General features: G+C 55.4%; 4 protein-coding genes across 4 annotated transcripts; 2 read left to right on the top strand and 2 right to left on the bottom strand.

The window, feature by feature from the left end:
- Positions 1-6,102: 6,102 nt before the first annotated feature.
- On the top strand, positions 6,103-8,589 carry COL26b_008187 (uncharacterized protein; the record flags this gene model as incomplete). Its single annotated transcript, XM_053180953.1, has 3 exons — positions 6,103-6,141; positions 6,256-6,405; positions 6,715-8,589. The coding sequence occupies 3 exons, from the start codon at positions 6,103-6,105 to the stop codon at positions 8,587-8,589; spliced, it is 2,064 nt and encodes a 687-aa protein (XP_053035089.1).
- A 606-nt stretch (positions 8,590-9,195) lies between these two features.
- COL26b_008186 (uncharacterized protein) lies at positions 9,196-9,676 on the bottom strand (the record flags this gene model as incomplete). Its single annotated transcript, XM_053180952.1, has 4 exons — positions 9,196-9,239; positions 9,324-9,431; positions 9,527-9,586; positions 9,649-9,676. The coding sequence occupies 4 exons, from the start codon at positions 9,674-9,676 to the stop codon at positions 9,196-9,198; spliced, it is 240 nt and encodes a 79-aa protein (XP_053035088.1).
- A 678-nt stretch (positions 9,677-10,354) lies between these two features.
- COL26b_008185 (uncharacterized protein) lies at positions 10,355-12,222 on the top strand (the record flags this gene model as incomplete). The annotated part of the gene is made up of 3 exons (XM_053180951.1): positions 10,355-10,367; positions 10,441-10,890; positions 10,946-12,222. The coding sequence occupies 3 exons, from the start codon at positions 10,355-10,357 to the stop codon at positions 12,220-12,222; spliced, it is 1,740 nt and encodes a 579-aa protein (XP_053035087.1).
- A 795-nt stretch (positions 12,223-13,017) lies between these two features.
- Positions 13,018-18,055, bottom strand: COL26b_008184 (uncharacterized protein; the record flags this gene model as incomplete). Its single annotated transcript, XM_053180950.1, has 2 exons — positions 13,018-13,212; positions 13,268-18,055. The coding sequence occupies 2 exons, from the start codon at positions 18,053-18,055 to the stop codon at positions 13,018-13,020; spliced, it is 4,983 nt and encodes a 1,660-aa protein (XP_053035086.1).
- Positions 18,056-20,758: the final 2,703 nt, after the last annotated feature.

The raw sequence follows: 20,758 nt of genomic DNA, 5'->3' as shown, positions 1-20,758 counted from the left end.
TTGTACTCATCGCATTGCCAGAACTTCGTCTTTAGGTCACCATTCTCAGCTTAGTTGCGCTTGAACTACGTCTCTAAGTCAATGGGGCTGTAGGTTTACAATTCAAAAAACCTGGCTCGTCTCATATTTGAAGCAACACAGGCAAACACGCCCGGACAGCCTGCCACATCGCAAGCATCAAGAGGCTCGTAGGGAGTTGAAAGTCGGTCAGTCAGACAACTTGGTTGCTGGCTGTGGGGGAGTCTTTCATGGGATCCACTAGACTTTGACAACTCCATCTGAGCCATCAACAACCCCGAGAAACTCCCGGTGACATATGCAGCGACATGAATCGCTTGCTGAGCCTAGAGCACACTAGCAACGCATTTACCGGGCTGTATCTTTCTTGGAAAACTGCCAGTTGACCGCTCACTGGTTTATGAGCGATTGTTTCTTACCCCGAATCGTACCTGTACTATTTCTGGCCCATTCGAACCGGCAAAGTTAAGATTCGAGGCCAAGTGCGTTCCATGTTGCTCAGTTATGGAGGGGAAACCGCAAACAAAACTCGGTCGATTCAGTAAAACAAAAAACCACCTGCCGATATATCAAATTCAAAAACATCGCACGATGCACTGGAATGCATTAGCTTCGATGGCGGACATTCAACTACTGCGGGTTGCTGCAGAGTAGTAGTAATGGGTGTGCAATTGTAGAGCGGTTCCGACTGCCGGTGACGCCGGAGCGGCATCCCTCCACCCTCCACCACAGATCCGTCCGAACTAAGGTGGGCAGCGTCCCCGGTGCTGGAAGGACGGAAACCGGCCAATACCTCTGCCCCCCCGAGAGGATGCACCCTCCAGAACCCGGTGCCTGCTCCCTTCGCGACGGTAAAGTGTAGGGCTGTCTGAGTTCACTCGGCAATCCCAAGGACGTTTGTAAGACGGAGGGGGCAGTCGGCCTGGAGGCATTTCGTCATGGCGCAGTGTCTCAAGAGCGGCAGTGGAGAAGACTGCACCGAAGGGTGCATGGCATGACGTTCGTTTCTTCCAGAAGTTTGTAGGAATCGGGCCGGCAAGGGAGGCGCGTGGAGGGCGCCAACCTACCAGTAGGCGTGGGCGTGCTGCAGGTTGTGTGTTGAAGGAGTGCGGGTGATCCAGGCGGTGCGCCCACTGTCGGTCGCTGGATTGGGGCACACTGGTCGAGCGGGTATGGAGGTTTGGCTTGGAGCCAAGGTGCGGCATGAGCGAGGCACACTGAGAATAGCCCGAACGGCGGAGGAAGGTGGCTGTTTGTCTCTCGGTCCTCGTTTCCCGAAGGCTGTCTATTCTTATTGACTCCTGCGGTAAAATCTGCCTTGTTTGTCCGCCGCCAACGGTAAGAATGACGCGGGGCATTGGTCAAAAAATTGCTTGGCCATGGATGATACTTGTCTGGCCGCGGAGTTGTTGAGGAGCTGACGGTCTGCCACAGAGTTACTGGGTACAAGCCATGATGAAATCCGTTTCGATCGGACATGGATGCGACCAAGAGGCACCGAGAAGAGCACCAATGATTGGTAGGGATGAAATGGGCTCGCAACGTGAGAGCGCTCGCGAGCGGATATCCCCCGCATGGATGCTAGCCGGCAACAATAGCGTTCCCCAGGCCTGGTGGGAGGGACATGCCAGGACATGGGGAGGCGAGCATCAACAGATCGACGGCGTCTCTCTCCACTGTTGGAGGGTTATGAAAAGCAGTCAGCGTGTCGAAAGATGGGAAAAGACGGGAGGGATGCCTTAAGATGGGCCGAATAAGTGCGGGAGGTGAATTCAACGAATGGGCTCGGGACCAGCAGCGTGGATGAGGGTCACAGCGGCGTTGCGTTTGGGCAGTTGGAGACGAAATCGAACCAGTAGCGTTGAGCAGTTTGTCTCTTCGTGCCAACCTCGATGCAACATGTCGTTGGCGGTGGCCGCACCGCACCAAGGGATCCAACCGGGCGGAGAGCCAGTGGACGGCTGGGGGTCGTGTGGTCTGGCCTGATCTGACAGTTTGACCACCCCGGGATGGGGGTTTGGTTTTGGAATAACTGAAGCTCATTGGTGTGAGCCGGCCGTCGGTTGTTGCAGTGAATCTGCTCTCTTCAGGTAAGGCGGGTTTGGTTGCGTTACGTTGCGTCGACTTTGCAACTCGCAACCCTGAAATACTGCACATTGAGAGGGGTCTCCGTCTGTGAGAACGAGAAGCCACTGCGTGCCATTCCATGCCATGCCATGCCCTGTTGCCAGGCGCACGGCCTGCGGCGGCAACCCACACGAAGGGTAACGGGCAAAGTGAAGGATAGGAGCCCGACCGAAAGAACGGTGGAATCGGGGTTAGCTGGCCAAGCACACAGTGGCCGCTTTTTGTGTCGAGCGGCAGTCGCAGAGTGCCCGTCCTGGACGATGTCTGTCTCATCGATCGTCGTTCACATCGGGGCCTGCAACACCAACGACTCAGGGCGTTCGCTTTTTTGTCCGGGGTGTGGAGAGAAGTGCGGAGTGGACGTCGGCAGCTAGAGTGTTAGGCTTGACCTGTCGGTTGGTGATAGTGTGCATGCTACGGGTTGTGAAAGCCACCGGGTGTTTTTTCCCACCAAATAGAAGAGCGAGGGGAACGCCATCGTGCCCGATTGAGTAGTCGGGCGTGTGCAAGGCGGGCGGGCTGGCTCCAACAGAGAGGGCTAGCTGACACCTTACTCTACGCTCTGCGTGTCTGCGTAGCAGATTCAGCGGGTACGAAGTGAAAAGCCAACATCGGAAGGCGAGAGATAAAGTCGAAGCAGCATGGCAGTCGGATTGACCAACAACGATGGCCGTATTAGCGCGGTTATCCTTGATAGACGGTGTTTTGGGGTTTGGATGGTGAGTTCAGCAGAGTTCCAAGTATGACCCCACGACCCAGAGACAGGCCGGGATGGCGTCCCTCTAGTTGATCCAGGGCCGTTTGGTTTTCGATAATTCTCTTTGTAGTAGGCTTGCCGACCGTTTCTGGCCCCCACGTAGCGTAGGAGGTGCTTCGTGCTTCGGCGGGTTGCTGTGCCGTACGCAGCAAAGGACTGCTGGTCCTAGGAGAGGTCATAGCGAAGAGTGAAGGGTGGACAGTCGTCCGTACTCAGGCCTTAGGGGTCATGGCCGTGACCTGCCCGTTGACATAAAAAGTCAAAGAAAAGACAGTGATAGACGCAGATCAGCCAGCGTCAATGGATGGAAGTAGGTTGAATGGGGTTAATAAGAGCAAGCTTCCTTCCGGCTAAGTAGCAGAGGGTATGTAGGTGTCGGGCTCCCATGAGCCACGGCATGGATGGAAGTGAGTGCGAGGGTGTGGAGGGGGATTTGACAAGCTTAGGCGAGGCGAGGCGAGGCGAGACAGACTCAGAGGCAACACAAGAGACATCCATGGACGATGGGCTGTAGCTGTGTTGCCCAGCCAGTCAGAGGTAACGCTTGAACGGTCCGTCGTGTCGGAGACGGAGGCGGCGAATGGTAGCCGACCCCAAAGACGGGGCCGCTGTATTTCCTGCGGTTGTGGTCGGTCGCAGAGACGGACATCTGGAGTAGTTTCTCGGTATCAATTGCAGGCGCGGATGAGAGAGGTCCCTCGTCTCACAGTTGGGGCCACTTGCGTAGACCGGAGATAGGCAGCGTAGGACCTGTCCTAACAGCGCGGGATACGTACTGCGTGCTGGTGGATGGATTGCAGAGACCAAAGACGATGCTGCTGGCGCTCGCTGCCAGGGTTTCGACGAGCCGACAGGGACTGATGCACACCTGGTCGGTGGTGACTGCGTTGAGTGGGTAAAAATGCGGAGGAAGAAAGAAGGTGGCAGGGTGCTCGCATGTCAGGCTGGTAAGTGCTCCGTGCCTGGGTGTTGGTAAGCAGGAAGGTGGGCGAGAACCACACCAGCGGTACATCTGGAGCTATCAGCAGCAGGTTGTCTTTCGTCCCTCGACGCTCGGTGTGAGTTTCCACTCGGACTTGAGGTGTGCACAAGACGGGAGCTAGATGGCGCTGGTTGGTGATGGAACATAGATGGAAGCTTGTCTCTCGGTCTCTTCAGCCGCTGGCTGGCCAGGCCGCGTAGGCGTGGGCTTGAGGATGATGCGTCGCTGGCGCGGGCGGTGTCGTGCAGAACATTGTTCCAACAGGGCGTGATCACCGTCGGTCAGGCCACGAGGAGATAACATGGCGGGCGACCCGTTGGGACTCTTGTCCGTAGGTAGCCTGTCTTAGCTGGGCGGAAGAAGAGGTCGCAGTTCCCGGAGGACGGGTACAGTTGAGTCACCTGGGGCTGAAGTCAGTCAGAAACAACGTCGTCTGACACTCCAACAATGGTATAGATACCTTTCCTTTGATGCGGTGCTGTTCTCCAACGAAGTCGCTATCGGTTAAATGTTAGTGTAGTCGGTCCCTTGCTGTCGCCCTCGGCTGGCTGGCCAATGAGTATTCGTACCCAAGGTGATGATGTGCTGGTCCCTCCCTCCCCTCTCCCCCGAGCTGCTGCCAGGCACCCCAGTGTCCTGGGCTTTGCAGCTGGCCTGGCTGGTACGGCGTGCTGTTCCGACCGGCGAACGCTCGGGTTAGGAACAGAAGGTAATTCTGATCAATGTTTGTATTCGTAGGTATGCTGTATGTACGTATGCGCCTTGGCGGCACGCATGCCTTGCCATGTCAAGATGGCCAGCACTCACCGTAGTACGTCGACGAGAAGTAAGCTTTCGATACCACCAGCCACCAGCTCTGCGGAGAGATCTGTATTCGTAGGTAGGTAGTGTATCCAACCTCCTGCCCCTCTTCCTGCTTGCTCTCATGACGACGGCCGGGACAAGTACTCGTATGCTGTTTCTGTACCTAGTTAGTAGGCCATCCGTAGAAGGGGAGCAGGTACTCACCTGGAAAAGCACACGCCGTAAAAAGGACTCTCCATGCCGCCCCCCTGGTCAGAAACCCCATGTCTGGCCTGTCTGACCTGTCTAGCCCTGCACTCGCGGACGAACTAGCCTCCTTCTGTGCGTTGCAACCCTTCGATTCCTTCCACCGGCCTCCACCTTCCCTCCACTGACACCGTCGATTGTGGACTGCCTGGTGGGGCACCTTCCTCTGTGCCTCGCCCTCCCCCCCGTCCCTTCTTCCCCCCACCACCACCACCACTATCACCACCACCTGCGTGTGCCTGCCTTACCTAAGGCACCTTCCATCAGCGGGTGACCTTCTAGCCCATCCTTAGGTTCCCACCCGCACCAGTTCGCAGCCGCTGTCTGCCAGCCTCTCCACCGTGTGTCGCCGTCGCTGTCGGTTTCCTGCCGCTTCTGCTGGGGAGGCTGTCGCTGATTGCCCGTCCCGCGGCACCGTCCAGTGCTGCCCGTTCCTACCTGGTACCTACCTTTACCTACGCACCTCTGCGCCGCACCCAAGGCACCTCGCCTTCCAACACACTGTCACACCCTCTCTATTACTGCCTGTCCAATCTTGTCCCGATCCTGTCCTGTCGGGTCAGTAGGTAGGTACAGGAGGTACCTTAGTGTCCCCAACCCACAACCTCGCCTCCGTCCTCCTTGCTCTTGCGGACCAGACCAGGTACCACCAACCCCAGGTCCCCAAGTCCAAATCCCTCTCACACCCAGTCTACCTAACTACTTCTGCGTACGCCGTTATTGCTGCTTTCTCCATCTCCCGCATTGCCAATCTCTCTCTTCCTTCCTCACGATTTCCCTACTTGCTGCCAACACGGCTTGGTCTATCTTTCTTTGTCCAGGCAGATGCTTCCACCACCGTTGGCATCCAATCTCCCCTGACGTCTCTTCTTCCTCTCTTGTCCCTCCACAGACCACCAACTCTTCGGCCGAATCCCCGAGCGACCATTACTACTCTGCGCCACAGTCGCGCGCACTGCTCGAATCCGCCCGATTCCTCCAATATACCTCTCCCCGCAGTTCACTCATAGCCATATCATTCAACCCGAGCCCAATTGTCTATCGCATGTTTGACTTCGTTTCCTCTGCCCGGCCCCCGTGAGCTTGTCTCGCGCGAACAATCCACCGACAAACACCCCGTATCTCGCTCGCCGCCCTCTCTAACCAGCCTCCGACAAAAGTCGCCAACATGGCGGGCTTCTTCAACAAACTGAAGAATGCGGGAAATGTGCGTACCAAATCTCTTGGAATTCAGCCCGCGCCCTTTCCGCCGCCGCGTCCCGTTCTCACATGCTGGCCTTTGCGCGACTTCGCCGTTGCTGACAGAGTGCCTGCTTTCTAGACAACCACAAGCCCAGCGACCAAAGATGCGCCCAGCAAAAAAGCCGGCAAGGAGGAGCCAGCTCCCGAGCTTACCCCCTTGGAAAAGATGCTACAGAATGCTGGTCCATTGAGGGAAGATGGCACCGACAAGTTCTTCGGTCTCGAGAATGTAAGTCCTCCAAACCCCACCGGTGTCTGCACCGGCTTTTCCGAGACGACGAATGCTGATCAATCGTGTAGTTTGGCAATACCTGGTATGCCACCTTGTCGCTTCTCCTGGCCCTTTCGCTGACCTTTGTATAGCTACTGTAACTCAATTGTACAAGCGCTCTTCTACTCCGAATCCTTTCGAGACCATGTCGTCAAGTATCCGCCCTTGTCGCCTACCGATACCCCCAACGGAACACGACCGAAGGTCAACGTAACCATCCGTCCGCCAGTCGCGAAAGAACCCCCAAATACCCCAGGTACGAAGCAGAAAGGCTTGAGTGCCTCGGAGTCGATGAAGCGCAGACAAGCTATAACTGCAGGAATGCCCCCTCCAGGCGCTCCTGGCACACGTCCCGAAGACAAGCCCGACTCGCCCGAATACAAGAAGAAGCAGGCAATGATCAAGGGCCCGATTCTGGAGTTGGCCCAGGAAAACCCCTCAGCATACGGGATGGAGGAATGCACCTTCACCGGGCTCAAAGACATCTTCCAGGCCCTGATTGAGAGCAATACCAGAACGGGTGTGCTCAGCCCGCAGCGATTCCTCGAAATTTTCAAGAGAGACAATGAAATGTTTCGAAATTCCATGCATCAGGACGCTCACGAGTTCTACGGTCTGGTCTTGAACGACGTCATATCCAACGTCGAGACCAACGCCAGGCGGATCCAGGAGCGAGAGGCTGAAAATAGGGACGGCTTGGTTCAGTCAGTGGAGAATGCTCTTGGTGCCACGAGCCTCATCAATCGCCCTGTCAACGGCATGGGCTCTCCTGGAACCGGATGGGTTCACGACATTTTCGAGGGAGTCTTGACGTCGGAAACAAAGTGTCTGACTTGTGAGACGGCCTCACAACGAGACGAGACATTTCTGGACCTGTCCATCGATTTGGATGAGCATTCATCAGTAACGTCATGTTTACGCAAGTTTTCTGCCGAGGAAATGCTCTGCGAGCGCAATAAGTTTCACTGCGATCATTGCGGCGGTCTTCAGGAGGCTGAAAAGCGAATGAAGATTAAGCGTTTGCCCAAGGTCTTGGCGTTGCATCTAAAGCGCTTCAAGTATACCGAGGATTACAGCCGGCTGCAGAAGCTTTTCCACCGAGTCGTGTATCCCTACCACCTACGCATGTTCAACACCACCGATGACGCCGAGGACCCGGATCGAATGTACGAACTGTACGCTGTTGTAGTTCACATCGGAGGTAATGCCTATCACGGCCACTATGTTTCAGTCATCAAGACCAAGGATCGTGGTTGGGTTCTTTTTGACGACGAGATGGTGGAACCGGTCGACAAGCACTTCGTTCGCAACTTCTTTGGCGATAAGCCCGGCATGGCTTGCGCGTATGTTCTCTTCTACCAAGAGACCACCTTCGAAAAGGTGCAGGCGGAGATGGAGGCTGAGGGTGCGGAGGAGGTCAAGATCGCGAACGAAACCGCAAACGTCGCACAGGAAAACGGCCAGGTCAACGGTACGAACGGCACTCCGAACGGCACTGCACCCCTTTCCAAGCAGTTTACACAACCCGTAAGCCCGATTGAAGAGCGTGATCCGATGCCCGGGGTTTCTCACGCTCAGACTGCGCCCGGTAAAGTGGATGCACCAGAGGTTCCGCCAGTACCGCCCACACCCGCTGCTCCTGCGATACCTGTTGGCATCACCAGATCTAACACGGCAGCCAAGAACGAAAAATCAAAGGATGAAAAGAAGCGGGAGAAGAAGGAGCAAGAGGCTGCCGAGAAGGCCCGGAAGCAGGCTGAAAAGGACAAGGCGAAAGAGGAAGAGAGGCAACGAAGGGAAAGTCACGCCCGGCGGAGAGAAGCTTATCAAAAGGAACAGGACGAGCTGCGCCAGGTTCTGGAATTAAGCAAGAAAACTGCGGAAGAACAAGAACCGAAGAAGAAGGAACCCTCTGGCACGACGAGCTTCCTCAACAGGTCTAGCCGGGCAAGCAAGTCGATGACTCGAAAGAGCTTCGGGTTTCTCAGCAAGGACAAGGATAAGCCTGAATCACCGAGGCCGACAGAGAACGGTCATAATGGCACCGATGGCGCAGCAAACCACGCAGACAAGCCCAAGGAGTTGAGAGAGCGGTTCAGTTTCAATCTAGGCAGGAAGAAGAGCGGAAACCTGCTGTCATGAGGCGGCGCATTAAATATCGTTTGACGACTTACTCAGCTGAAGGTTTCAGTTTCTCATTAGTACATATCACAAAAAAGGAGTCGGTAGGGAGCTGTTGTGTACGATGGACAGACACAGTACATCGCTTCCTGCCCTGGTGTAGGTTGCGACCAGCCCCACGAACGGCTCCAACGGAGGAAACTCTGGGCGCGAGCAGATACCCGAGCATGGTGCGGTTAGCTTGGATAATATTCTTTTTCACATAATGAGGGCGACTAGGTTCAAGGCCACAGTTGATGGAGTCATGAGCGTTGCTTTTGACGAACCACGCCGAACTGTATGATAGCGCAAGACGGTATCAAAGATTCAAGATCCAGAGCTGCAATTCTCTGAAGAGGCAGTCTCCGAGGAATAAAGGTTGCAAAGCATTTGCCCTTCTCAATATCATGACACTGTATTGCCGCGCCGTGTTGTTTTTAATTTCCTGGGCAGTGATGCCCCTTCGATGACCAAAACCACCCGCTGCCAACCCCCAACGCCAGTTCGTTACGATGATGCCATGCTGTGAAAGGTCCAAGCCGTTTGATATACACAAAGAATAAGCAGATCCGCCGGGTCTTCATCCGTCTATCCGAGGATGAGCTCGTAGAAAATGATGAGGGTGTTGATCGCTATTAACGGTACTGTAAAGCGGGGGACGTCAGCATCTCGCCTCCCGAAGCTCCCAAGTAGCCTGGCGGGTATGTTATACGTACTTCTCATAAGCGTCCGCACGCTGGCAATCAGGTTGATGATCTTGGCCTTAACACTCGCATCGGTGCTCTGACCGAAAGCTGGGTCGTAGGAGGACGGGGACAGGTTGACTGTTTCGGGAGGTCATTAGCTGAACCGTTCGTCTTGCGCATCCGCTTGTACTTCAATGAGGGTAGACGGAGGGGGGAATTGAGGACGGCCGTACTGCGCGCGAGGAAGCGGTCTTCGGAGAGGACGGCGATGGCGTTGATGAGGAGGACAGCGACTGGAGGGGGTTATTGTGGTTAGCGCAAGCTTTCTGAGATGGGGAGGGATGTGTGCGCATACTGTAGAGAAAGTTTCCTAGGATGTACATCTTGACGGCGGTTGCAGGCGCAAGCCAACTTGTTGTGGAAAAGAAGGCTTTTGGGAAGAGGATTGGTTTCGTTGCGATCGTGGGGTAAGGGGGTAGTTTCCAGCAAGACGAAGCTTGGGAAGTTGGAGCCAGGTGGTGATGGTGGTTGCGCGCTGCGCTTCGCTGTCCAGACCTGGAGCTTACCTTGGGTCCAGTGCGTGATGGAGGTGGACTTGATCCGTTCCGATGATCCCTGTCTGCGCTGCCCGCTGCCAGTAAGGTACCTAATTCAGGTACCGCCTTGGGGGGGAGGAAAGCTGTCCACAGCTGCTGTGTGTGCCCATCGCTCCAATTGCTTGCATTGCATGAATGTCTTTGGGCCGTGCACGGACACTCAGAGCTGTGGTGGGTAGGTGCAAGACGACAGCTTACACTTTCACTCTGAGAACTTGACCTGTCCCGCCTGAATGAGAGCTCCAAGTTCGCGAGAATTATCATCAGGAAACTTGGAAGGCATTGAGATGAAAAGGAGCACAGGGCAAATCGTTTCACAACTTGGACTTTTTGCATCTCCTGACGATCCTCCTTTCCTCAGTACAGATATGAAATAAACCACATTTCACAATCCTTCTCTTCTCATTCCTTCCCTTCTCAGTACCTCCCGCCCTAAAAGTACACGCACCCCTTGACGCGCTCACAATGAAGCTCCCAGGTATCTACAGCTCCTTCACGCATCCTCCCTCTTGTTCAAACTTTGGAAACAACCAAGACTGACACGGCTATAGACATTGTCCTTCTGGGACTCATCCCTTCTCTAATCACCATCCACCTACTCCTCTCCCCAGACACAAAAGTAGAGGAATCATTCAACATCCAAGCGACCCACGATGTTCTCGTCTACGGCACACCAACCAGCGACATCGCTTCCCGCTTCCGCGCCTCCTACGACCACTTTGACTTTCCCGGCGCCGTTCCTCGCACCTTCGTAGGCCCCGTCCTCCTCGCAGGCATCGGTGGTCCCATCGTGTCCCTATTCGGCTTCGCGCACGCCCAGCTCGTCGTCCGCTTGCTGCTGGGTCTCGCGAATGCTGCTGCGCTCATCCTCTTCGCTCGCAGCCTGGGCAAGGGGCTGGGCGTAGATGTGCAGCGATGGTGGATTTTGTTGCTTGCTAGCCAGTTTCACGTCATTTTCTACGCGTCAAGAACGTTGCCCAACATGTTTGCCTTCGCGCTGAGTGAGTACTCCTGCGTTCATTATGGTTGCTGTAGTAGAACTAACATCACGAAAAGCAACTCTCGCCTCTGCAAACCTTCTCCCCCATCCTAACCCCCGGATCTCATCCCCCCGCCAGCGCGTTGCTGTCTCCCTCCTCGTCTTCGCCGCCGCAATCTTCCGCTCCGAAGTCGCCCTTTTGCTCGCCACTACGGGCCTCTACCTCCTGCTGACGTCGCAAACCACGATCCCACGCCTGATCCGTCCCTTCGCAGTGAGCTTTACCGTCGCCCTCGTTGTCTCGGTGCCCCTGGACTCGTACTTCTGGCAGAAGCCCCTCTGGCCCGAGCTCTGGGGCTTCTACTACAATGCCGTCCTCGGCTCTTCTTCCGACTGGGGCGTCTCGCCTTGGCACTTCTACTTTACATCCGCTCTCCCTCGCCTGCTCGTCAACCCCCTGACTTTCATTCTTCTCATCCCCGTAGCTCTAACCCAGCCAGGGACATCCAACGTAGCCCGCGGCCTCGTCATCCCCTCCCTCCTCTTCGTTGCAATCTACTCCATCCAGCCTCACAAGGAAGCCCGCTTCATCTTCTACGCCGTCCCGCCCCTGACGGCGGCGGCCGCCCTCGGCGCAAACTACATCTTCGCCCGTCGCACCAAATCTCTCGTCTTCGCCCTCGCCTCCTCGGCCCTCTGTCTCAGCATCCTCGCCGCGTTCGCCGCCTCGACGGGCATGCTGCTCATCTCCTCCCTCAACTACCCCGGCGGCGACGCCCTCCGCCAGCTCCACGCCCTCGTCGGCTCCGGCCCCTCGCCGGGCAAGAGCCCCGCCAGCTCCTCCGTGACGGCCGTACACACCGACGTGCTGAGCTGCATGACGGGCGTCACCCTCTTTGGGCAGAACCCGGCCGGGCTGCCCAAGAACCCCCACTCGCGCGCTCTGGAGAACAGCCTCAACAGCGACGCGACGACGGCCGCCGCGGTGCCGGTGATGACCTTTGACAAGACGGAAGACAAGTCCGTCCTCGCGGACCCCGCGTTCTGGTCGCGGTTCGACTACGTGCTTGCCGAGGACCCTGCGTCCGTCAAGGGGGGCCAGTGGGAGACCGTCGGCGTCGTGCAGGGGTACGCTGGGATCGAGATCCTGAAGCCTGGTGCCGTCGTGGCCGGGGAGCAGGACACCGAAGAAGGAGAGAAGGTCCTCGGCAGAGGTTTGTGGGTTAAGAGGATTCGTGACAAGGTCAGGTCGTTGACTGGTGGCTGGTGGGCTGGGCCGCGGATGGAGCCTAGAATCCGCATCTTGAAGAGAGTCAAGGACGCGGGTTCCGGGGCGAGGATTGTGTCCCAATAAACGTTGATTTCACGAGCGTCGTCGCATTTGTATTACATTTACTAGACCAAGGGCTTCGCTTCCCTCAGAGAGAATGAGGGAGCGAGCCCAATCACAACGAATCACCAGAAGTGGAACATGAACGTTTGATGAATGCCATGCTCTAAGCTCGGCTTCTTGTGAAAGGGGGAGAAGGAAAAGAGTAAACACTATCCTACCACACGGCTGTTCGTAACCAGCCTTTAAACCCCGCGTATCCAATGCCCCGAGGAACTCTACAAGTATCCTGTTCCCGTCTGCTTCCAATGCGAACCAATACAACACACGTACATGTGCACACTTTTTTATCGTTTTCAATCGAAACCGCCGTGTTCGTTGCAACCCAGCCTGCCCCCCAACCCCCTACCACGCGCCTACGCACGCAAAACACACACAAGGACGAACAGAGCGAGCCTAGCGTCAGACACACCAGTCCCTGTGCTCTCTCTCTCACACACTCTCTCTCATCCAGCCTTACTCCCGAAGACCAAAATTGTTATCTCCGAGTTGAACCCTCCTGAACCAGTAAAACCCAATAGGTGTGCAACCCCAAGCCTAGGAACCAGGCACCAATCCGCTTCTCGCTGGCTGTTTCAGTGTCGTGATCGCATCTTACAGATATGGAATAAGTATATCAGAGCGCCGTATGCCTCCCTTTTGAAAGAATCGGGTATCCAGGTGATAGGTTGATGTGGACGGAATCCGTCGTACGCCGTAGGTATATTATATAAGTTATGCCGCCGCATGAGAATCATGAATCACGAAGGCTCACTGCGCTTACTCTTGCTCCGTGTCGCTACCGTGGTCTGAGTCGCTCAATTCGCCGTAGAGGGCCTTGTATCTCGCTAGCTCGGCCATCTGCTTGGCGACCTGATCGAGAATATCGCTAATGGGCGCCCGCATATCCTCTAGCTGTTCCAGAGGGGCACAGCCAATAGCAATGTGACGAAGTGACAGTGAAGTGACGCAAGTCTAGAAAGGATTATTAGCGACAAATCACACAGATTCTTCTCGCAACAGGACTCACCTCTATCCTGCTCACTTGGTGCTCCATGAAGTTGAGCAGGAATCGCTCCGTCACCTCACCTCCCCGGTGCTTCATCCTCTCCAAAAGCTCCGTCTCGGGAGGTTGCAAGCCACGGCCAGACACGTTCTCCAGCGAGCTGCACAGCATCTCCAGTCTCAAGCTGACGCGCCACAGAGCCCAAATGGACTCAGTGTCGAACGCCAACTCGCTGCCAGCCTGCAAGATAGCGGGCTTATCAACCTCGACGCGAGTCTCTTGTTGCTGGTGGTGATCGATGCGTCCCGCAAGAGCGTGTGGGTAGAGCGAGTACACCACTTCCGGGTTTTCAAGACCCTTCAACTTCTTCTCTCCCATCTCCTTCACCTCGAAACCCTGGGAGCTGAGAGACCGTAAGTCCTTGCGTATCGTAGTAGCAAAGCCCTGGTCATCATCAAACGTGTCTTCAGAACCTGTCGAGGCATTCCTGTCCGTGTCTTGGTAGCTCTCTAGACAACGTTGGATCTCCGAAATGAAGTCGGACGAAACAGTGATTTGGCCTCCATCAGCAACCGACGAGATACGGGACGCTTTGTTCACCATGGGTCCGAAGTAGTCCATACGCCTGGTGACGGGGTCCATCTCGCTGACGGCCTCGCCGTAGTGAATACCCATGCGAACGGAAAGACCCTTGAAGATCAAGGCGTTGTCTTTGTCATAGAGTGCTTGACAAGAGACGGAGTTGAGGACCTCGGAAGGCCAGTTGACATCCAACAGCGACATCTGGACCGCAAAACACCACAATAGTGCCGAAGTGGCCGTCGGGAATGACACCATGAAGGCATCTCCTTCAGTCTTGACCTCGTAACCGCCAATTCTTCGCAATTGCCTGCGCATTACCTCGTTGTGCAGCTTGATGGCGGATCTCATCGCAGCTGGGTACATCTCCCACAATGTGGTAGAGTTCTTGATATCGGTAAATGCGATAGACACGTTGCCAGTAGGCGCTGGAATCTCGGCTTCGAGTCGCTGCAATGTTGAGTCCAGCACGTCGCCCTTGTTCCTCTTGCCACGACGCGGAAGCTGCTGTAGATCGTTGGGAACACCTGAGGGATACAGAGACATGCTCTGCCCACGATGAAGTCTGGATCGTTCGACTCTCCTCTTCAAGTCAGACACGCTCATCATCATGACCATGATCTTGTTGGTGGCGCCATAGGCGATTGCGAGATCACGAAGCTTCTGCGATGCCCGCATAAGATCGCCGCGTTCTTGCCTAGCAAAGTCGACGACCAACGCGGGGTCCAAGTACTCCCAAAACTCTCTGGTGGCGATCAAGATGATGTCGTCTTGCTCTCGAATGGTAATGCTGCTGACGTAGGGGGCTGCCTGAACGGATGGCATGAGCTCGACGTAGCCAAAAGCTCGAGAGACTTCCAGCAAGTCGTTTAGTCTGCCATTACGAGATACCCAACCGCCAGCTTCGCGGATACGTTGACGCTCGGTAGGTTCCGCGGGATCGTGTTTTTTGGTGAGAATCTTATGGGAGCCGTCCGTCTGGATAAGCATGGCCTGGGCGTCGCCGACGTTCGCTACGAAGAGCTCTGTGTTCTGAAGGTACACCACGGTCGCAACGCCGCCAGAGTTAAGGTCCTCCTTACTGAGCACAACCGGCTGCGCAGAGCCCCTATGCACCTTCTGAGAGCGCTCCTCGTTGTGCTGTATCGCAACGGTGACAAGGTCTTTGTTCAGTGACAGGAAAGCACGTCTGAGAGCATCAACAGGGGTCTCGTTAAGACGTGTCTTGAGGCCCTTCAACTCCATGCTGAAGATGTGACCAAAGTTCTCGTGAAGGTACTTGGCAATCTTGGAACCGCCGCTGGAGAGGGCTTGGCCGTCAAAGAGACCCAGTAGCGTCTCAGTCTCTGATGAATTGAAGCGAGGCACGACGAGATCAATCGTCGAGAGATGCTCATTCTTGCCCAGGGTGTCGGCCATACCGTACGGCAAGTGTCCAGCAAGAGATCCGGACGTTCGCACACGGCGGTCTTCGCTTTGATCGGGAATCGTGGGTTGTGTGAGCGTGACATCCATGAGACCCAGAACTCTCAAATTGAGCAAGCGGCTGAAGTCAGCGAGTGAATCGTCGCGGTTGGAGGCGGTGGAGGGAGGATTGGCCGCCTTGATCTCCAGGCGCTTGTTCCCTGACAAGTTGAGGTACCTCAGATTGGGGTTCAGGTTCCAGTTCCAATCGTAGGGAACGTTGGAAATGTTGTACTTCAAGGAATTGCTGCCACAATCCAACACCGCCAGCTTCTTAGCTCTGGAAATGTCGGCTGGCAGATTGGTGAACTTGTTTCCGTTGATGTGCAATACCTGCAGAAGACTGGCATCCTCGAGGTCGTCGGCCGGTAAGGTTGTCAACTCGTTACCAGACAGATAAAGCTCCACCATTTGCGGCCAGCTCTTGATTGATCGTTGTGGCATATCATTAATATAATTCCACGACAAGTTGAGCACGCGCAATTCGTTGAGCATGGTGATCTGGTCGAAAACCTCGTCATCAAGCTTGTTCTCTGCCAGGTAAAGGTTTCGCAAAGAACCGGCGAAAGTTGTGTAGAGCCTTGATGTCAAAGTCGAGTCTTTCCTCACAGATGGCGGCGTCATCGTCTGAACCGTGCCTTGAGACGTCGATCTAGATACCACCGATGTTTTTCTGCCGCCTTTGCCGTAGACTGACACGACCGAACTTTTCCTATCTGCACCGCCGGGCACTGGAGAAGGTCCGACGCTAAGCAAGGTTGATGAGGAGTTCCCGCTCGGCCTCCTAGAATCTGGAACCTCCTCAATAGGTAGCTGAGGGAGACTGTTCATAGGATTGGGTTTATTCATAGCAGCAGGGGTTTGGGCTTCCTCGCCTGCGGCTCGAGGTGCTCGTGAGGCAGGCTTGGGGAAGTTCTCCAGGATGTTGGAAGACGCATTCAACGTCTCGAGCTTATTCGCCCACCAAAGCTCCATTGGCAACTTGCGAATGTTGTTTCTTCTTACGTCCAGTACCCGGAGTTCAGTGAGACATCCAATCGAGGTTGGCAGTTCAGCCACGTTGTTGTTGGCGATGCTGAAATGCTCCAGTCGGCTGAGGTTTCCGATGTGTGCAGGCAAGGACACAAAATAGTTCTTGTCCAAGACGAGACGCTCCAGATTCAACATCATGTTGAAGGTTTCGTCGATGCTTGCCAGCTGACAATGGGAAAGGTTGAGCATCTTCAAAGTCAAGACCGGTTCGATAATCTCGAACTTAGTAATGGGGTTCGAGTTGAGTTTGAGGCTTCTGATCCTCTCGAACGAGCCGATGAACTGAGAAATATTGTTGTGATCCGCGGAAAGAATCTCGAGCTTGGGCAGTGCGGCGATAACGTCGATACTAGTAATAGCGTTGTACTTGATGTCCAGTTCTCGAAGGCTGGGTAGTTGACGGAAGGAATCGGGTAAAGAGTTCGATAGTCTGTTGTTGGTAATGACAAACTTTTCCAGGTTTCGGAGCTTGCCAATCTCATTGGGCAGGCTGCTAATTGTGTTGAAGCTGAGGTCCAGCTCCACCATGCTTTCCACCTCACAAAGAAAGAGGGGAAACTTTTCCAGAAAGTTGGAAGATATGTTGAGGTTTCGCAGCGACCTGTAGGCGCCAAAGTATTGGGGAAGAGCCTTGAGACGATTGTTGGCCAAGTTCAACTTGAGAATGCCATGTAGCCCATGCAGCTCCGCATGATCCAACTGCTCGAGCCGGTTGTTCGAGACGTCCAGATATGTCAGTCTGGCAGCCTTTCCAAGACTCGGGGGTAGTCTGCGGGCTTCATTGTTGTTGAACTTGATGTCTCTCAAGTTTTGACATGACTGGATAAAGTCTCTAGGAAGGTCTAATGACAGATTGCGAGATAGGTTCAGTGAAATGATCTCTGAAGCCTTAGAGTAGAGCGAGATAGGGATTGTGATGAGGTTGCGTCCGGATAAGTCAACGTGATTGAACTTTTGTATGCGTCCGAGGCCGAGGTCGTTGGTAACCGAGTGGAAGTCGCTCTCTCTCGACGATAAGAACATGAAGCGGCAAAGGTAGCTGTTGTCTTCACGGCCCACATCCTCAATCCTGTCTCGTTCTTCATAACCGATTTGCTGCAACAGCCTCTTCTGCATCAAAAGCGGTCGCTCAGGTGCAGCGAGGACACGAATTTGGTCGTGCTTCTTCAGGATGATGTGGTAATTCTCCAGGCCGTCCGTGGCATACGTTTTCTTAATAAGCATAGAAACGACATCGGTGACACTGGCATCCAAAGCCATGGAGAGGGTCGCGAAGGTGCCGTCGGATCTGAAAATTCGGATGCAGTAGGGTGTCATCTTTTCTTCGGGGCGAGGCGGACTGCCGATGTCGTCGAGATCCGGGGGTTGGTAAGTCGTGTCCTCTGTATTACGACGGACAGCCCAACTGTCCGGTGCATTCCAGGAGCCATTGGGCCCTCCTGGGAAGGCGTCATTCTTCTGCGGCACCGGAGGAGCCACGTCGACTTTGTCGGGGATATTCGTGACAAAGGTAGTATCCATGGGCGTCAGCATTGGAGGCTTGGTTAGGATGCCTTCCATGTCGCTCAGGTTCGTATCGAGGAAGAAGCCGGTGCCCTGGCCTGCTTGCCTATCCGTCGGGCCGATCTGCTCTTCCACTTCATTTGATCGTTGTTGACGTCCTTTGCTCTTCGAAAATGGGAATCTGTTGTTGAACGTCTGCTGGTTGCGCTGGTTGTTGTACGCGGCCGCGGCCATCCTTGGGTCCTGATCGGGGCCAGGCTCAGTACCTGCGTAGGCGAGCGGAAAGGTTGAAGGTGCCTCTGGTCGGGCGAAATCAGTTCGTGATGGTTTCGCGGCCAAGGACCTGGTCGACCCGGGTAGTTCACGCAGCCTAGACGTGGCATCTTCCTTATCCTTGTTCCTCCCCCGCAATCGATTTAAAATATTTCTCTTCGAATGATGGGTTTGCTGGCCGCCGGGCGATGTCGAGCCGTCGACGGAAGGATTGTGCTTCGAACTGAAGTAGCCGCCGCTCGGTGTCGGGCTTTGGGCGCGGGTTCGATTGGAAGGGTACATGACGGTAGCCGCGGAACCGCCTCTTTCGCGGGGATTCTGCACCTGCAAGCTCGCTTGAGAATCTTCCCTGCTTACAGTTGGCCGGAGCGCCCTGCCATCATCAATGCTTCTGTTATGGCGGTGATGGTGGCCAGGCAGATGCACGATTGAATGGCCGGAGCGACTTGATGAGGAGGTCTTTGGTGGATTTTGCGGGTTGTTGGGATTTTCGTTGTTCATGTAACGTTCGCGGTCGGGGCCGCTCAAAATGTCTCTGACTGGGGCCTCGCCGTACCTGGCAATATCCTTGAAGCAAGTTTAGCAGGCTTGACTCGACGGAGGACAGGCTGTATGCACTGGCACTGCACGAAGGGGCATAAAAGATAAGATAAGACTATGGTTTGATGCGGCGCAATACCCGCATGCGTGATAGTGGCGCCCAGGGTACGGAAATGCGGATGAGTGCGAGGCAAGCTCGGGAAGGATGATTGCAATGGGTTTACAACGCATTGGAGGGGATGCCAACGACAACAAAAAAAATCCAAAGAAAAAAAAAATCGGTTTAAACAAAAACAAAACAACAGCAGGAGGATGCGGATGCGTGGATTTTACTCACATCGGCTTCTTGGTAGAGGAAAGGTACAACCTCTGGAGCGGGCACAGGGGTCCTCGGCCTTGAAGAGGAAGGCGAACCTTCTCGGTCTCGTTGGTGGTCGGTCGCGTTGGAGTAGTTGCGATCTCTGGTAGGGCGGCTGTGGCTATAGGAACGCGAGCGGTCCTTTCCCGAGCTTGAATGCAAGCTGCTTTCCGACCCATCTCGACCTGGAAACTCCTCCCCAAAGAAGCCCTGTAATTTTTGTAATCCACCTCTTCGAATACTCGTCTTGGAGCCTTGACTGCTCAGTGTCGTGATGCTAGCTAACGAGGGCCGGCGTTCGTCTCCGAAGTAGGCAGCGTCAGGCGAGTCCTGACTTCCGGACGACTGAGGTGCTATTCGGTTCGTGGGCGGACGAAAGCCTGGCGACAACTGAGAGGCAATGGATAGATTGTCGCTGGAATCATTGTAGAAGGTGGTGTTGAGCTGGCTTTGGGGGGTGGATGCGGTGGCACCGCCGTTGGAGGGCGACATCCAGGGAGCGACTTGTGAGGTTGACGAGGGATTGGCCGTTGGAGGCTGCTGCTGGATGGAGGGAAGACGGCCACCGGAGGTCTCTAGCACGGCCAGGTCTCGGCGGTAGTTGGCGAAGTCGCTCACGCGGTGGTGATCTCGGAATGAGGAGACATTGGATGTTGTTGAAGCTGGCGACAATGCTCCGCGCGGCGCAGATGCGTGGGTTGGAGAGGATTGGGCTGGGCTCAAGTCACTGATGAAGGATCTAGACGGGGGGGGTGGAACGCAGGGACCAGTCAGCAATGGGCGCATTCGTCAGGGCGTCAGGGCAGAAACATTCAAAAGAAGGAACATGGAGGGGAGAGGAAGGAAAGCGAGTGAGATTATCTCGGGTCGAGCTGGACTGGGCTGGACTGGAGGGATCGAAAACAGCAGAAAGCTCCACCGACGAAGCGACGACGACAAAGCTTGCCGGGGGCCAGGGCGGAGGCGACTTCGATGGAGGGGGGGCAGTACGATGAGTGAGGGAGGACGTGAAGGGAGGGGAGGGGGTGCCAGAGGGAATTCAGGGTCGCTAGCAGGCCTGTTGGAGGGGACGAGGGAAGACCTGGGAGGGGTGTGATGGGTGATGGGAGGGGGGAGCTGTACGAGAGAGCTGAAGTGCTGCTGTAGCAGTTTTGCTGGCTGCACCGGCCGAGTTCAGTTCAGTTCAGTTGCAGCAAAAGGGCAGAAAAAGAAGCCCAAGCTACACCAAAAGTGTCTCGCCCAGGACTGGGTTTCGGGACGACGGCCGCGGCGCGCGTAAGAAAGCTGTGGTGGGACACCACACACTCGCTCCAGCAGTTGCACTGTTGCAGCAGACAAGCAGCAACAGGCGCCATGAATGGGGCAGGGGCCGGCCAGCCAAGGACAAGCGACGAAGAGTACAACAACAGACAGCGACCAGGCCAGGACTGGAGGCTGCCCTGTATGGCGTAGGTGGATATTTGGTTTTGGAGGGGCGCCGTGGAAGAGGAGCCCCAAACCCAGAGCAAGGTTGACGGCGATGGACTCTGACTGGGGACTAGGAACGAACTCGGGTTGTGGACTGTGTGGGCTCTGGGACTGTGGATAAGGTAGACCTGCCTTGCCTGAGTGGGCTGGGGCTGCCGCTGCCGCTGCCGCTGCCGGGCCGGCTGGACGACTGACTGGGCTGGCCTGACTGACTTGTGGGAAGAGGCATGTCTGGAATGGTATGGATGATGGACTGATTGATTGACGGAATGACTAGGAGGGGAACCGGGGCGGGGGCA

Source organism: Colletotrichum chrysophilum (assembly GCF_026319265.1).
Source record: "Colletotrichum chrysophilum strain AFK26 chromosome Unknown scaffold_70, whole genome shotgun sequence".
In the NCBI taxonomy this organism is placed as follows: domain Eukaryota; kingdom Fungi; phylum Ascomycota; class Sordariomycetes; order Glomerellales; family Glomerellaceae; genus Colletotrichum; species Colletotrichum chrysophilum.
Note: the sequence above shows the minus strand (reverse complement) of the source record. Positions and strands in the feature narration are given on the sequence as shown.